At 34.9% G+C, this 17591-nt stretch overlaps 2 protein-coding genes across 2 annotated transcripts; both read left to right on the top strand.

The window, feature by feature from the left end:
* The first annotated feature begins 138 nt into the window (after nt 1-138).
* Nucleotides 139-7980, top strand: LOC110848555 (neutral ceramidase). The gene is made up of 8 exons (XM_022095802.2): nt 139-381; nt 1159-1466; nt 2424-2707; nt 4113-4284; nt 4930-5223; nt 5851-6190; nt 6925-7214; nt 7745-7980. Exons 1-8 carry the CDS (start codon nt 235-237, stop codon nt 7917-7919), a joined length of 2010 nt encoding a protein of 669 aa, XP_021951494.1. The 5' UTR covers nt 139-234; the 3' UTR covers nt 7920-7980.
* Nucleotides 7981-8411: 431 nt separating this feature from the next.
* On the top strand, nt 8412-17469 carry LOC110848192 (neutral ceramidase). The gene is made up of 9 exons (XM_022095344.2): nt 8412-8620; nt 9028-9335; nt 10268-10551; nt 13441-13621; nt 14022-14315; nt 14825-15164; nt 15606-15756; nt 16405-16546; nt 17193-17469. The coding sequence occupies exons 1-9, from the start codon at nt 8483-8485 to the stop codon at nt 17362-17364; spliced, it is 2010 nt and encodes a 669-aa protein (XP_021951036.1). The 5' UTR covers nt 8412-8482; the 3' UTR covers nt 17365-17469.
* The last annotated feature ends 122 nt before the right edge of the window (nt 17470-17591 follow it).

The raw sequence follows: 17591 nt of genomic DNA, 5'->3' as shown, positions 1-17591 counted from the left end.
GTTCTGGACATGGTTATTATTTTACATCCATACATTTTTTATGATAACCACTCATCAAACATTAATGCTATCTAACAAATCAATTAAGAATTAACAATTGACAAGTCACCACTCGCTTATCGAGATTGTCACTTCAATAATCAAGATATCGGTTAATCAAGGACCAATGATTCGTTGTTTCACTTATTATTAATTCACTTGTACGATTTAGTTTTGGACACACCTTTCTGAAAAATGACGAGCCCCACAATTTTTTTGATTGTTTCGGTGTTATCCGTGACCTTTATTCCGTCCGAAATCAGGGGTCAAGATGCCGACGGCGTTTACAAGATTGGGGTCGGAATCGGAGATATCACTGGACCTCCGGGTGGCGTTGTGTTGGTAAAGTTGAAAAAAATAAAAATATGGATAAATTCGTGAATAAATTAATAATTTTAAATTATTAATTAGTTTAAAATATAAAATTCCGAATTACTTCAAAATTGCATTTCTGCAAAAACTATCTATTTTTCGGAATGTGAATTGGTCAAATTTTGGCAAACATGAGTCGACTTAGATATTTTTGTAAAGTTGCGAATCCTGAAACAAGAAATTTTATAAATTAATAATATTAGTTAGATTAAAATTAGGTTAACAAAGTTTATGAGTTTATGAATTACTAATAATTTGAATTCCTGCAAAATTACAATTTTTAGTCAGTGCAGTTTTGTCAAAGATGAAGAAATACGCCATAACTTATTATGAAATCCATGAATCAAATTCTGAAACATCAAATCCCCAACTGACTAAAATTTTGAAGCATAAAATTCAGAACTCAATACAATTCTGAAAAGTAAAATTCTGAATTTAATACAATTCTGAAACGTAAAATTCTGAATTAAATCAAATTCTGAACCTTTGAATTCTGAGTTCAATTAAATTCTGAAACACAAAATTCTGAATTAAATCAAATTCTGAAACAAAATTCTGAATTAAATTAAATTCTGAAACATTTAAATCCGAATTAAACCAAATTCTGAAATAAAATTCTGAATTAAATCAAATTCTGAAACATTTAATTCCGAATTCAAATCCTGAAAATCTGTAAAATAAAGTTCTTATTTTATTGATTACCGTTTTTTGAATTTTTTTACGATTTTTTTAAATTTTTTTGAAAAGAACGGCTACGTGAACCCGATCACCCACGCGTCTGGAATTTACACGCGTCAATACGCCCGGGCTTTCGTGGTGCAGTCGATCGACACCGGAAGCACGGTGACCTACGTGACCTGCGACATGGGGATGATGGACCACTCCATCAAATCCGAAGTGATCGCTCGACTCGGGGCGAAATACGGGGCGGAAATGTTCTCCGAAAAAAATGTCATGATCAGCGCGACCCACACGCATTCCGGGGTATCTGGATTCATGACTTATTTTGCATATCTTGTCATCGAGTCGTACGGATTTAATCCGATTACTTATTGGTAAGCAATTAATTAATTTAATTAATCATTAATTAACTTAATGACTTACTAATTAATTTCATTAATTAGAGACGTGTTTTTTCGGCTTTCTACAATTTTGAAAGCTTAAAACTAGCGTAATTTTCAGTAAATAGATAATTCGTTATAATAAGCTGGAAATGTCTGTCGGCAACGGAAGTAAAATCAAATGTTCCGCAACGGAAGTGAAAGTAAAGAAAGTCAAGCTTCGAATAGCTAGAACTTAAAAGTAAAACAAATTCAAAAAGCTAAATTTCGGATTGTGGTTATCTGATGGTAGTGATCCTGGTGATTATCTTGGGTGGTAACTCTGGAGTGGTGAGAACTCAGAAATTTAATTTCTTGAATTTAATTTATTTTGTATTTTCGCAAGCTTCGAAACGTGACTTTGCTTTCGCGTCAGTTACCGCCCGGCGAGAGACGGGGCTTATCCGCTAGTTCGTTATAAAATTGAGTGAGTTATTTTATCAAGGCTTTTAGCTACAGGTAAAAATATGCGAATTTTGATGTGCAAGTTTAGAAATTTTTGTGTATTTTTGAGCAAAAACTCGTGACAAATATTATTTTCTTGTTTGGGATTTATGAGGAAATACTATTTTTGCAAATTTCCAAATTTTACTATTTTTCCTCAAACTTCGACCAAATTTTGGTGTGAAGGTGTATCACTGGAAATAATTCCTAAAATCATTTTGGATCAAGTGCCCCTAATTTTTTTTAGACGAAATAGTTTCATAACTTGTTAAATTTCTCAAAAATTATTGAATTTATCAAAAAAATTAAACATCTCAAAATTGCTGAATATTTCAAAATCATTAAATGTCAAAAATTCTTGCCTTTCTCAAAATCATTTAATTTCTCAGAATCTTAATTTACTGCCTCAACCATATTTTAACTTATTACCGGATTTGTAATGATTCATACGATTTTTAAAAAAATTAGGGCCGTCGTCGACGGTGTGACTGAAGCGGTCTCTGCCGCCGCCGATTCTCTCGTGGAGGGACGCTTATCTTGGAACCGTGGCGAGCTCCTCAACTCGAACGGAAACCGACAACAAAATGCCTACATGAACAACCCGGAAGCGGAAAGAAACGCTTATCAGCATGACGTCGATAAGGACATGGTTCTCCTCAAACTCACCGCCGTCGAGGGGGACGAGCCCATCGGGGCCTTCACCTGGTGGCCCGTGCATCCAATTTCCTTCAACGGTGCTATCAATCCACTCGGTAAGCAATTATTTTTCAGATAAGCACATGTAGGCAATGACCTTATCATTTGATAACCCATGAGAATTTGCCAAAAATTGCACTATTTTTTCCCAATATTTTGCACTGTGTATAGGCTTTCAAAAATATCCGTAACTATTTAATTCAGACATTTGTATTATTATTATTAACTATGAATATTTCCGTAATTTTCATGAATTTTATCAACGATGAATGAATTTACATATCGACACATTTTTATAATTTAAATATTACCGCTACATTGCTAGATTGGTTTTTCCGTTGTAACACGTTAAGTTAGAGCAGGTCTGGAGGAGTTATTTACCCATCCTCCCCCCAAGCAGCCCATATAGCACAGCGGTCTTCGTGGCAAGCCTCAAAGTTTTGGGGTCGTGGGTTCGAACCCCGGTCGGGGCATTATCCTCGTTTGCATTTTTCTTGATTTTGTAGATCTTTTTTTTAGTGGGGGTTTCATAACTTTGACATATGATGACCTGGTGACTATGTGCACCGAAACCGAATTATCCAAATACTTTACACCAGTTCATTCTATTTTGGCGTTCAAATTATTAAATTTGGATAGTTGAATGATTTTCACGCCAAACTAAAATAAACTGGTGTTAAATAATAGGATCATTCGGATGATTCGGCTAATTTACTTCGATTATATTACTTTGAGGCTTGCCGCGAAGACCGCTGTGCTATATGGGCTGCTTGGGGGGAGGATGGGTAAATAACTCCTCCAGACCTGCTCTACTTAACGTGTTACAACGGAAAAACCAATCTAGCAATGTAGCGGTTATAAAAGAGTAGGGAAAAAATCTTCTTTAAATTTGACGTGATTAAACGCCATTTATTGTTGTGCAGTAAAATTATATAATTGAAAGTAAGTAAGTAGGTTAGTTTGAAAGAAAATTTTTTTAGGGACTTTCAGAAATATTCCCGACATTTTTATTATTATGAATATTTCTGTAATTTTAAAGACTTTTCTTGACAATCAAGATATTGATTTTACTTACAAAGCATTTGTATAATTAAAAAAAAAATTAGGATTCTTGTATAATTAAATAATTATTTAAAAAATCCCTAAATATAGAAGTTTGATTTTTTTTAATCCCCCAAAGATAGCTATTTTGACAAAAACCTATCCTAAAATAAAAATTTTGACGAAAAAATCTCTTAAAATAATAATTTTGAAAAAATATCCCTGAAATAACAATTTGACCTAAAACTCTCGTAAAATAACTATTTTGACGAAAAAAGTCTCTTGAAAGTTTGACAAAATATAGGCTAAAATTACATTTACAGTTTTCGACGCCAATTATTTATATTAGTATTTTCGCAAAAAATCAAACATTAATAAATAGATTGCCAAGTCGTTTTCTAATTTTGTACAAATTTGCAGTTTCATCGGATAACAAAGGCTACGCCGCAATCCTGTTCGACTACGCGATGAATCCTGGCGCACGACCGGGCAAGGGCAAATTTGTTTCTGGGTTCGGATCCTCCAATTTGGGCGATGTTTCCCCCCGAACGTCCCCCATGGTCAAGTGGAACTTCACCGAAGACATTGAAAAGTAAGACTAGACATGCTTAAAAATTCGCAATATTTTTTGCACATTATGTTTCTTGCGGGTTTGCTACATGCAAAGCAAGCAAAATTCGATGTGCACGAAACTGCAAGAAATACACGCCATCCAGCTACGCGCCGTATGAAGTTTAGTGGCGAGAAGCAGTTTTTAGCGCCGTGCATGTATTTAAAAATTCTTTCAATTCTCTCTCATGCAAAATTAAGCGTTATTTTTTTCGCGATTTAATCATTAACTAAATTTTCGTACATATAATAATTTTAGCTTTTAAATAAACCCAAATTTCATAATTTATCTTCTTTTTGCACGAAATTGTGCAGAAAATCAATCCTAAATTGAAGTGTAGCAATGATTCGTTTCTTGCAGGCTTGTTAAATACATTTCTTGCACTCCAAATTAAGAAACGGGAGAAATACGAGGTGCAAGTAACTGGGAGAAAGTGCAAGAAATATGCGCCATCTAGCCACGCGCCTTATAAAATATTCCTCGCGGCGATGCGTAGTTTCTCGCGCCTTGTATTTCTTGCAGGTCAAAATATTTACCTGCAAGAAACCACTTTCTTCTCGTTATTTCTTGCAAGTTACTTTGTATCGGAAACACCGATTATTCAAATTAACTCAATTATTTTTCCAGCACCCGAATCAATGGGGAACGCCAATTCAACAAAGCGTACGAACTCTTTAACGACGCCGCGGGTCTGGAGCCCATTTCCGGTCCGGTGCGTTTCGCTCACATGTGGGTGGACAGCGCGACGGTAAAAGTGGATTATGTAAATGAGACGTCTGGCGAGGTGATCGAGCAAATGGGGTTGTGCCAGGCGGCGCTGGGTTTATCGTATGTCGGACTCCCGCCAGAATTTTCTGATATTTGGGACGCGATTCGGGACCTGATTAAGAAACCGTCCGAGGAGATGATCGAATGTCAAAGGTGAGTCAAAATGATCTACTATGACGTACGCGATCCTGATGACCAATTTTGTTTTTCGAATTTCGAAAATGTCGAATAGTTAAGTTTATTCTAATCCAAAAATAATCCAAAATTAGATTACAGAATCGTTCAAAAGTAATCCAAATTGCAATCCAGATCAATATAGCATACAAACTAATCCGTAACCCCATAAAACATAAAGCTTTAAATAATTCGTAATCTTTACTAATCATGCAATAAAATGTAATCTGTAGTACAGATTCTGTACTTAATCCTTGATACACCACTATGCATATATGTACTCATGTCTTCAAGTAATCCCTAATTCATCATTTTCAATTAATCAAGAAATTGTATCTGTAATTGTAATTGTTTATCAACCTTAATCCCAATTCAGTAATCCCAAGAAATTATATATTTTTCATTATTGCATAATCTATTCTTTCAGAAAAACATAAAATAGAAATTAATTTTAATTCAGAGTGTAATTTAATCTCTAATCTTAATCCGTAATCCCTAAATTCTTGTGATCAGTCTCTAATCCTAATCAGTATTCTCAAGGCTCAGTTTGTCCGTAATCCATCGAAACCTTCAAATTTCGAACTCTATATATTTTTTTCCCGCCAGGCCAAAACTCGTCGCTCTCGCGGCCGGCGAGATGGACAAACCGTGGCCCTGGGCGCCAAATACGTTCCCGCTCCAACTCCTGCAAATCGGCGCCTTCGACATGGCCGGTCTTCCCGGCGAGTACACCACGATGGCGGGTCGGCGTGTTCGAAACGCCATTTTCAACGTGACCGGACATGAAGTCGTGTTGGCGGGGTTGTCGAATATGTACATCAATTATGTCGCCACGCCGGAAGAGTACGACATTCAAGAGTCCGAAGGTGGCGCGACGATCCATGGAAGAAATACTGCCTCCGTGACGTCCGTCCTATTCAAACAGATGGCGGAAGCGTTGGAAAATGTGAGAAATTTTGTAATTTTGATGGGAAAATTGATAAGCGATTAGAAAATGTTTGAGAAAATTTGAGTGAAAGTTTCAAAGTTTTGTTGGGAAAACGAGCTAAAATTGATAAGTAACGGGTTATCATTTAAAAAATGTGACAGGAAATTTTAAAATTTTGACAAAGAAAAGATTCAAAATTGATAAATATCTGGTTACCATTGAGAAATTATGAGCAAAAGCTTGAAAGTTTTGCAAAGAAAAGACTAAAATTGATAAGTAACTGGTCATCTTTTGCAAAATTTGACACGAATTTTTAAAATTTTAACGAAAATAAAAGCTAAAACTGGTAAATAGCTGTCCATATTTTGTGGAATATGAAAAGGAATTCTCAAATTTTGTAAGATAAAATGACCAAAAATTCATAAATATCTGGTAATTTTTTGGAAAATATGACACCAATTATTCAAATTTTGACGAAAAAATGAGCTAACATTGATAAGTAGCTTGTTACCGTTTGAAACACGATTTCAAGATTTTACGAAAATCTTAGTTGAAATTGATAAGTAATTTTTTCTCGTTTTTAAAAAATATGACAAATAGCTTTAACATTTTTACGAAAAAAATGAGCTAAAATTGATAAGTAACTGTCAACTGTTAATCTTTTAAAAAATGACAAGATATTCTAAATAAAAATTGTTATATGCATTGTTAAATTTTAATAAAAAGCCCTGAAATTTGTCATCTTATCGCAGAACACTCCAATCGATGAGGGCGTGGCGCCACCCTCATTTCTGGATAACGTTCGAGACGCCATTTCTCCTTGGGCGGACCCAGATCCAATGAATGGGAATAACTTCGGTGATGTCATCGTGGACGCGGATCGAGCCCAGTACGTTTACGGGGAGGAAGTCAGAGTAGTTTTTGCAGGGGGGTCCCCCAGAAATTCTCCCCTCCGGACGGGCACCTTTCTAACCGTGGAGAAACGAAATGACGCCAATGGGGCGTGGACCGTGATGAAAACGGATGCCGATTTGGACACATTGTGAGTGAGGCGACTAAAAAACCGATTTTTCGGGTTTCCCGGGTTTAAATTTTTTATAGTAAAAATTGTTTCCGAACTACGATTGAGCATTTTTTATTTTCATCGTTCTTCAATATTTTATTTTCAAATTAATCCCAAAAATTTTAATTTTACGGGACTATAAAATGTTTTAAAAAAAGATTAAATTCCGTCTGCAACCGGTTTTAAAAACTCGGTTCAAGAAAATCAAAAAAGGTTTTTCGAAATCTGGTTTTCCAAATTTTTTTTTTCAAAATTAAGTAATGCTTAAATTTTATTATACAGTAAATTTTACGTGCCTATATTTACATAGGTATTTTTTTTAATTTCGTGTAAAATCGGTTTCAAAATCTGGGTTAAAACAGAGTTTGAATAAAATTGAAAACATTTTGTTTAAATTAGGTTAAAACCGATTTTGAAGAAAATTGAAACTTTTTTTTCTTTCAAAATTTTGCTTTTGTTTTCGAAATTAATTAAGTTTTAGTAATTAATTGATATACAAATTTTCCCAGATTTTACTGGAACCCGTTGGCACGTCGGATCGAGTTGAAATGGGTGATTCCGGACGGGACGGAAGTGGGAAGTTATCGAATGCGACATTTCGGATACTTCCGGCAAGCAGAGGATGGCCCATTGACGCCATATATCGGCGTCTCGTCGACATTCTTGGTGGCGGCGGCGTTGTAGAAAAATTGTGCAAAAATTGTCTATTTTTGAATAAAAATTATTAATGATTAATTATTAATGACACCTGTTCAAAAATTTAGTTTTCATTCAAAACTTACGTCATCCGGATTTCAGAGTGAAGATTTTCATTCACATTCAGTCATTTTCTTTCAAATTCATTTCATTTCACTTCACTTCATCAGACTTCATTTTATACTTCGCCCAATGTATTAAGCGTAGGGTGAAAAATGAAAGGAGTGAAAATTCTTTTATTCACAGTTATTCATCTGAAAGTACACAATCCTTCAGTTATTTTTATTCAAATGACAAGAAATTCATTAACAGTCAAATGAATGAAAGTGAACAGGTATGGATTCCTATCGATCGATATGAATCATTGTAAAATGCAAGAATCCTTGTAAAAAATTCCTTTCAATCATTTCATCCTTATCGGGTCGCTTATCGGAGATAATTTGGCAATACGTCCCACTTTTTGATTGTCACTTACTCTGACACTTAAATAAGTATTTAAACACAGCATTTAATTCAACTTAATTTAGTTTCATGTTCAATTAAAAATAAACATGGCAATTTTGCAATTATTTGCGATCTTTTTGGTCGCGATTACCGTGTCGCCGACATGCGCCGCTGATGCGGACGGCATTTATAAGATTGGGGTCGGAATTGGGGATGTTACTGGACCTCCGGCAGGAGTTGTACTGGTAATTTTAAATAATTTGCAATATTTCCATCGGAAACATACCATTTTTGTCTAAATCTCGAAATTTTCAAAAATTTTAACATTTCCAGTCGAAATATTACATATTTTCTTATAAATTTTGGAAATTTTTGAAAACTTGTACTATTATTGGTGAAGCATTACCTAAATCTCTTTTAAAATCTTTCAAAATTTGTATTATTTAATATTCCCAGTCGAAACATCACCTAAATCTTGAAATTTCGAAATTTGTCTGAAAAGTTTTCAGTGAAACCCTTTACATATAAGTACTTCTGAAATTTTAAAAAATACATAAAATTCCGGATTAATAATTATTATGCATCTTTTCAAATAAAATTCCGAAATTTTGTAAAACAAAATTACGATAATTATATCTTTTTCTGATTTAAGAACGGATATGTCAACCCGTTTGTCAACGCGGCCGGAATTTTCACGCGTCAATACGCCCGTGCTTTCGTGGTGCAGTCGATCGACACTGGAAACACGGTGACCTACGTGACCTGCGACATGGGGATGATGGACCACACCATCAAATCCGAAGTGATCGCTCGACTCGGGGCGAAATACGGGGCGGAAATGTTCTCCGAAAAAAATGTCATGATCAGCGCGACCCACACGCATTCCGGAGTGTCTGGATTCATGACTTTTTATGCTTATCTGCTTATCGAGTCGTATGGATTTAATCCGATTACTTATTGGTAATTGGTAATTAATTACCGAATTGGTCATAAATAGGATTTCTCCGATTAAAAAAAAAATCTGTTCACAAAAAGTTTTAAATTTTTTGAAAAAACGGTTTTTGGTCTTCTTAAAAATTTGTATATCTATATCGAACTTTATTGTATTTTTAATTTTAAACTTTTTGTAATTTGTACTACCAATATTTTTAAAACCGGTTAATAGTAACATCGAAAACACGGTTTTCAACCAAACCCGGTTTTCAACCAAACCCGGTTTTCAACCAAACCCGGTTTTCAACCAAACCCGGAAGCCGATTGTGGAAAAAATCGAGAACATTAGTTTAGAAATAATTAAAACTAGGTTTTGCACATAAGGGACAGCAGATTTCGGCCAAAATCGAAAACCGGTATTGAACAGACTTGAAAATGTTTTTTTTAATTTGGTAAAACGGTAAAAATTGAAAACTGTTTTTTTTAATTTGTACAATGGGAATATTCAGAAATCGGTTTTACCAAATTTTTAAAACCGGAATAATCAAAATCCTCTCACAATGCGATGGTGTGAAGTATGACCCTCCGATTTGGTTGAAATTTCGAAATTAAGTGGTCCACGTTTCTTCAAGCTGTTTGTGCGATGGTCAGAATTTGTCGAAATATTGGAGGTCAAAGGTGAAAAATAGGCGATTTTTACTAGGCGGAGGAAGCAAACTCAACTTCCATTGTGTTCCCGTGCTAAAAATTACACATTTTTCAACTTTAACCTCAAATATTTCGCCAAATTCTGATCATCGCACAAACTGCCTGAAGAAATGTTGGTTGTATTGATATGGACCACTTAATTTCGAAATTTCAACCAAATCGGAGGGTTACACTTCACACCATCGCATTGTCAGAATCTTTAGAATTTTGATCCCCAAAATTTGATTATCAATAATTTTCTAAACTTTTAGGGCGACCGTGGACGGAATAACGGAGGCGATTTCCTCCGCCGCCGATTCCCTCGTGGACGGACGCTTATCTTGGAACCGTGGCGAGCTCCTCAACTCGAACGGTAACCGAGCCTTGGATGCCTACATGAACAACCCGGAAGCGGAAAGGAACGCTTATCAGCATGACGTCGATAAGGACATGGTTCTCTTTAAACTCACCGCCGTCGAGGGGGACGAGCCCATCGGAGCCTTCACCTGGTGGCCCGTGCATCCCATCACGTTCAACGGGGGGGATAATCCTCTCGGTAAGTAATTATTTGTAAAATTGCGCAGATAAGCATACATATATCTTATCATTTGATAAGTCGGGGGGTTCTGAGAATATTCCAAAAATTGCAATGTTTTTTTTGCAGTATTTGTTACACTTTATAAATATATCTTTGCACAGATAAGCATATATATGGCTTATCATTTGATAACCTGTAGGTTGTGAGAATGTTCCAAAAAATTGCAATGTTTTAAAAATATATTTCTCACTCTCTATAAGTGTGCCGATAAGCATACATGTCTTATCATTTAATAACCCGTGGGCTGTGAGAATATGCTAAAACTTCAAATATTTTTTTCCATTTTTTCCATTTTTTCCATTTTTCCCATTTTTTTCAATATTTATAAGAACATGCCTTTCTGCGTACTATCTATTGAATTGCTTAGAAATATATTTAAATTTCACTATAAAAAAATAATTGACGTCTAACCACGTCAAATTTCAAGTATCATTTATTTCGATTTTTAAAATTATAAAAACGTTTTGACAGTTAGGTATGTAAATTCATTCATAGTCGTGATAAAATTCTGCAATTCTAAATTAACCTAGAACTCGATTACTCATTGTCAAATCGTCAAGATTGACTAACATTTTTAATCATTTTTCCGCCCGGAACTTATTTTAAAATTCTGGACTACAAATTTAATCATTTTTCCGCCCGGAACTTATTTTAAAATTCTGGACTACAAATTTGTCGTCGGTGAGTTGATTAATGGAATGTCGTTAAGTTTTTTGAGCTAGTTTCGACGAGTTCCAATTTTTCTGAAGGCTTCTTAAACTTGAGATCTCCTCCTTCAAAACGTGGTAAAATCTGGAGTGCATATTTGTAAAAAATTTGAAATAAGTCACGACGAGAAATTTGTAGAGCAGGGAGTTGCAAATTTAAAAAAATTGACACTCCAGAGTTTGACAAACTCTGGAGTGTCAAAAAAGTGTCAAATTTACACTTTTTTGGAGGAGATTTGTATTTTTATTGGGAAGTAAGGAATAACTAATCGCAGGTTTAAATTGAATTTCACTCCGCTCCCAATGTAATCAAGTGGGCATGTGATTTTCGCGCGAAAATATCCTGCGATCATTTATTCCATAATGACCAATACATTTACTGAGGGTAGTCCACATCCGTGAAAACGTTTTTGACCTTTAATATCTTTGGCGCTAGTAGAAATTTTGAATTGAAATTTTTACAATTTGTTCACCTTATAGTCAGCATTATGGGTGCAAAATTTCAATTCCCTAGTCCAAATGGCGCCAGAGATAGTTGCATATGAAAAAATAGTGCTGTTCTAAAACTGCCCAAAACTGCATAAATTTTACGTTTCAGAATATTTTTAAAACCTTCTAGAATTGTGAATTGTTTATGGAATTTTATGTGAGTGGTATGAAAATTTTTGGCATCTATGTGGCTTTCATAAATAACTCAAAATTTCCCATTTTAAAAAAAAAATCATTTCATACCAGGTGGATTTGTACGAAAAAAGCGTGAATAAAGTTTGTTTTCGTGTTAAATGGAATTTTATAAATCACAATAGCTGAAATTTTTTCATGTTTATTATTTTAGCAGTTAGAGGAGACATTACTGATGGTAATGCAAACAGATTTTGGACTACAAATGTTTAATTTCGTGTAATGGAGGTACTTGGGAAAAATTAGCGAAATTTTGACAAATTGGGGGATGTTATAACTTTTGCTCTGAAACTCTACCCAGCTATTTTTTTATCAAAATTTTAAACTGCATTGTGTACTACAGACATGGGCTCACAATTTGCTATTTCCTGACATTTTTAGCCTATCAGCAACTGCTCCATGTCTTCTAACCGGGTAATTTATGTCTGAAACAAAAAAAACATTATTGTTTTACTGTGGGGTTAGTTGAAGGTCTGCTTTTTACACTAGAGAATTGAAATTTTGCACCCATAATGCTGACTATAAGGTGAACAAATTGTAAAAATTTCAATTCAAAATTTCTACTAGCGCCAAAGATATTAAAGGTCAAAAACGTTTTCACGGATGTCGACTACCCTCAGTATAAAACAAACTCAACCTTCAACTTCCCCACCTATCTACTTTTCAGTTCATATTACAAAATACTTTATTTCCAATATTTCATAAATCGACTTCAAACTTCAACACACAAAATTTTCGAAATCAGCTCGTTTTTTTTTAAATCGTCTCCCATTTCTAGGAAACTTATTTTAGAATTATGAACGACAAATTTGTCGTAAGCGAGTTGATTAATCGAATAGCGCTGAGTATTTTGAGTCAGTTTCGACGAGTTCCAATTTTTCTGAAGCCTTCTTAAGGTTGAGATCTCCTCCGCTAAAAAGTGTCAAAATATGAACTGTATATTTTCAAAAAAATTGGGAACAACCTGCTCTACAAATTAGTCATCCAGAATTTTAAAATAAATTCCCAGAGCGGAGAAATGGTCAAACATGTGCGGATTTTGACGATTTTTGCGATGAGTCTACGAGTCCTACGTTAAAATTGACCAGCATAATTTAAATAATTTTAAATATGCAAAACTTTAAATACAGATATTTATGTTGATTAATTGTTTTATAAATATCGACACTTCATAAATTAGCACATCAAAGAGTTCTTATTAGTATCCATATTTCCGATATTTTGGATAATTTTAGAAGATTTTTTTTGCTCGGGGTCAGCTTACCTAGAAAAAATTTGTTTAATTCAATTAAAGAATCAAAATTCAGTTCGGCGAAGTCAATGATCAAAAAGTACAAATTTAGTCGAAAACATTCCATAAAATAAAAATTTTAGTTCTTGGACTCAAAGTCAAATTTAATTCTTCGACGTTTGATAAATAAGTGTGCAAAAACTAATAATTTGAATAATTTTTGCACAGTCACATCCGACAGCAAGGGTTATGCTGCACTACTTTTTGACTACGAAATGAATCCTGGCTCACTTCCGGGGAAAGGTAAATTTGTCTCGGGTTTCGGATCGAGCAATCTGGGCGACGTTTCGACACGATATGATGAAGAGGAGATAAGCCCAAAATGGGACTTTACCAATGAAATTGCGAGGTTTGCAAAAAAATTCTGCATAATTAATTAATTACTTACTAATTACATTTTTGCCCACGTGGCCAATTAATTAATTACTAGTTACTTTTCTGTAATTAATTCTTAATTACTTTGTTTCTCACGACGTTAATTAATTAAGTTTTAATTACTTTGTCCCCGACGTGGTCAACTAATTAATTACTAACTAGTTTATTCCCCACGTGGTTAATTAACTACTAATAATTATGTTTCCCACGTAGGTAATTAATTACCAATTACTTTTCCCCACGTGGTAAATTAATTAACTAATTACTTCATTTCCCACCTAGTTAATTCCCTTGTAATTAATTATTAATTACCAATTCCTATTCTCCACGTGGTTAATTAGTTAATTAATGTCGCTTGGTTGCTTCTTATGCAGATGCCGCTTCGCAGGAGAACGCCAATTCAACAAAGCTTTCGAACTATTCAATGACGATACGAACCTTAACCCAATTTCCGGTCCTATCCGCTCCATCCACACGTGGGTCAACACGACCACGGTCAAGGTCACACATATCAACGAAACCTCAGGTGAAGTGCGACAAAACGTGGGCCTTTGTGGGGCCGCGCTGGGCCTCGCGTATCTCGGCCTGGATCCCGAACAGTGGGAACTTTGGGAAGCGATTCGTGACTTCATTAAAGTCCCGTCCGATGAAATGATTGAATGTCAAAGGTCAGTAGAGGTCAAGTGTGGATTATTATAAAAGGTGGAACCCCTTTATGGGAATGCTTTGTTTGTCTGTCCGCCCGTCTGTCTGTCCGTCTCTGACGATAACTTCCTGACAGATTCGAATTTCGGGAAACAATCTTAACTAATATGTTTTGTGGAGAATTTAAATTTGAAGATTGACTCTGAAGGTCATAAGGTGACGGTCAACGGTCGAAAGTGTCGAAATTTTAGTTTCCCCCGTTTTAGATGCAGTTTGTTGCGGGGATTTCAGAAATTTCCCAGATTTCGACGTTCGATGACCCTGTTATCGTGTGGACCGGGTCAAAAGCTGGCACGGTTTGGGGCGGGATTTTAGAAATCGACATATTTCCGACCGACAGTGACCGTGTCGCCAAGGTTATAGTTCAAAAATGTCGAAATTTTTGTCTTGACAATGTTTTACGAATATTCAGTTTCCACTTGAATTCACCATTTTGCTACATTTCATTTGCAAATTTTTTACATTTTTTTAGCCCGAAACTTGTCGCTCTTCCAGGCGGCGAAATGAACGAACCGTGGCCCTGGGCGCCAGATACGTTTTCCTTGCAGCTACTACAACTCGGTTCCTTCGACGTGGCGTCACTTCCTGGCGAATTCACCACGATGGCGGGTCGTCGCGTGCGAAACGCCATTTTCAACGTTACCGGACATGAAGTCGTGTTGGCGGGATTGGCGAACATTTACATAAATTACGTCACCACACCGGAAGAGTATGACGTGCAAGAGTACGAAGGCGGGGCAACGCTGTATGGACGAAATACCGTCCCAGTGACGACCGCCATCTACACGGAGATGGCGGAAGCGTTGCAAAATGTGAGAAATTTTGCAACTTTTTTTTGTAAAATTGATAAGCGATCGGTTATATTTTGGCAAATTTGAGCAATAATTTTTGAATTTGATGCAAAAAGCGATAAAATTGATACGTAACTGGACATGTTTCAGAAATTTTCAAACTCCGATGGAAAAATTAATGAAATTGATATAAGTAGTTGGTTATCTTTTAGAAAGTATGACAAGAAATTTTCAAATTTTGACAAAAAAACAAATTTATAAAATACTGGTTATCGTTTTCGAAATATGAGCTAAATTTTACAACTTTGATGGAAAATAGAGCTATCTACAATTGATGAATAAGTGGTGTCTTTTCAAAAATGTGGACAGAAGTTTTAAGATTTTAATAGAAAAATGAGTGAAATTGATAAGTAACAGGTTATCTTTTGTGGAAAAGTACTTTACTTTTTGCGGATTTTTTAGGGGGACGCATATCCCCCCGGAGTCGCGCCGCCATCATTTTTGGACAACGTTCGTGACACGATAGCCTCCTGGGCGGATCCAAATCCCATGAATGGAGCTTGGTTTGGCGACTTGCTTATCGACGTGGACGATTCAAGAGAGTATGTTCCAGGTAATTGATTCGCAAATTTCTCTCAATTTTTACGGGGACCGTCTTCAAGAAATCTTGCATCATTCTGGTTTTTTCGTCTCTGAATTATCACCAGAGGGTGGATATGTATTTATGAAAAATAGGAGAAATATTTCAAAATATTTACAAAACCATTAATTTTCACAATTTTTTAATGGGGTTTTTGTGACCCAATTTCCTTCAGCAAAAAAACTATCGCTTCATTGACATATATATTTTTGGTTTAATTTTTGATAATGATTTTGAAAATATATAAACGATTTACGTATTTTAATATTTTCAAAATATCTGCTAAAAAATGACTACAAAGCTATGCATTTCCACAATTTTTTTAAATGTGGTTCAACCATCCAATTTCCTTGAGCAAAATAATTTAGTCTTGCATGGTTGAAATATATGAAAAAAACATGAAATTGTTTTGAAAATCTAAATATGTAAAAGATGCCTACATTTTTAAAATAATATCGAAAATTTCTATAAATATTTGAAAACCTAGAAATGTATAAAAATTTGTAAAAAAAATAAATACTTCAATTCATATGATCTATAAAATTTAAGTTTGCTCGTCAACAAATAAAATATTTAAAAATTAACGTCTAGTTATTGCATAAAATTGCAAATTTTTACCAGGTGACGAAGTGGACGCCGTTTTTGCGGGTGGTTCTCCAAGAAATTCGCCCCTTCGAGGAGGATCTTTCCTCTCGGTTGAGAAACGGAATGACGCCACGGGAGCGTGGACCATTGTCAGGACGGATTCGGACGTTGACACTTTGTGAGTTTGCTAAATTATTCGGAAACTTATTTTGTTTCGAAAAAAAATTGTGCCGAAAGGCTTTTCTTTTTACATTTTTATCATTTCGAAACGTGTCCAACGGCACATGTCGCAAATATGACAACAATTTTAATGAAATTCCAGAACCTTACTTTTTCAACGTCACCTTTTGTTTAATAAATTAATTAAAGGGTGAAGTTAAGTTTGTTGAAATGAAAATTGGTAAATTTTGGCGTCGGTAAAATGATATGTGAAAAATTTATAAATTACAAAATACATTTGTAGATTCGTAGCGCTTTGACAATTCGTAAAATTTTGTTTGGTTTAAGTAATCAGATAAAAAACAACCTATTTTGCAGCCAATATTAATAGTTTCAATTCCTTTCGAAAATTTTCTGAGAGGTTATTTATTTTTTTTAATATTACGAAATATGTGCCAGGAAACCTTTCAGATTTTTTTTCAGATTATTAACATCAGCTGAACCGTGACCATTAATTTTTTCAAAAATATTGTGACAAATTTCTCATTTTTTTCTACACATGTCTTGAATGGCAGATAGGATTCGAAATATTGACAAATAAAGCCAATTTTTCCTCGTTTTTCCACTAAAACTTGAATTTTTATTATGTTGTTTCAAAATTTCAGATTTTACTGGAACATCTTACAACGCCGAATCGAACTGCGATGGATTATCCCAACCGGCGTGGAAGCGGGAACTTATCGTTTGAGGCACTTCGGATATTATCGACAAGCGGAGGATGGCCCATTAAATCCGTATATTGGATCCTCCTCCCCTTTCCGGGTGGCAAGTGGGTAGACAAATTAATGAGGATGAAAATTTCGGCAATTTTCACTACCAAATTAAAATTTCATTGTTATGAAATGAAAATAAACCAATCAGTTTCTCGAAATTAAAAAAATATATTTTGTGTAGATTTACTTAAATGAATATTTAATCATCATTCAAAATGAGTCATGCATAAGGCCGCACTTCGGCATAAGAAAACTAAAAAAACTAAAAAAACTAAAAACTGAAAACAAAAA

This window comes from Folsomia candida, unplaced genomic scaffold (genome assembly GCF_002217175.1).
Source record: "Folsomia candida strain VU population unplaced genomic scaffold, ASM221717v1 Fcan01_Sc004, whole genome shotgun sequence".
NCBI lineage: Eukaryota > Metazoa > Arthropoda > Collembola > Entomobryomorpha > Isotomidae > Folsomia > Folsomia candida.
This window is presented reverse-complemented; position numbering and strand designations above follow the sequence as displayed.

What these genes read in the sequence shown, in the direction of transcription:
- LOC110848555 (XM_022095802.2), top strand. Translation starts at nt 235, where the DNA reads ATGACGAGCCCCACAATTTTTTTGATTGTTTCGGTGTTATCCGTGACC. An exon ending in TGGCGGAAGCGTTGGAAAAT is followed by an intron (nt 6,191 to 6,924) that starts GTGAGAAATTTT and finishes ATCTTATCGCAG; the next exon opens with AACACTCCAATCGATGAGGG. An exon ending in GATGCCGATTTGGACACATT is followed by an intron (nt 7,215 to 7,744) that starts GTGAGTGAGGCG and finishes AAATTTTCCCAG; the next exon opens with ATTTTACTGGAACCCGTTGG.
- LOC110848192 (XM_022095344.2), top strand. Translation starts at nt 8,483, where the DNA reads ATGGCAATTTTGCAATTATTTGCGATCTTTTTGGTCGCGATTACCGTG. An exon ending in TGGCGGAAGCGTTGCAAAAT is followed by an intron (nt 15,165 to 15,605) that starts GTGAGAAATTTT and finishes CGGATTTTTTAG; the next exon opens with GGGGACGCATATCCCCCCGG. An exon ending in GATTCGGACGTTGACACTTT is followed by an intron (nt 16,547 to 17,192) that starts GTGAGTTTGCTA and finishes TCAAAATTTCAG; the next exon opens with ATTTTACTGGAACATCTTAC.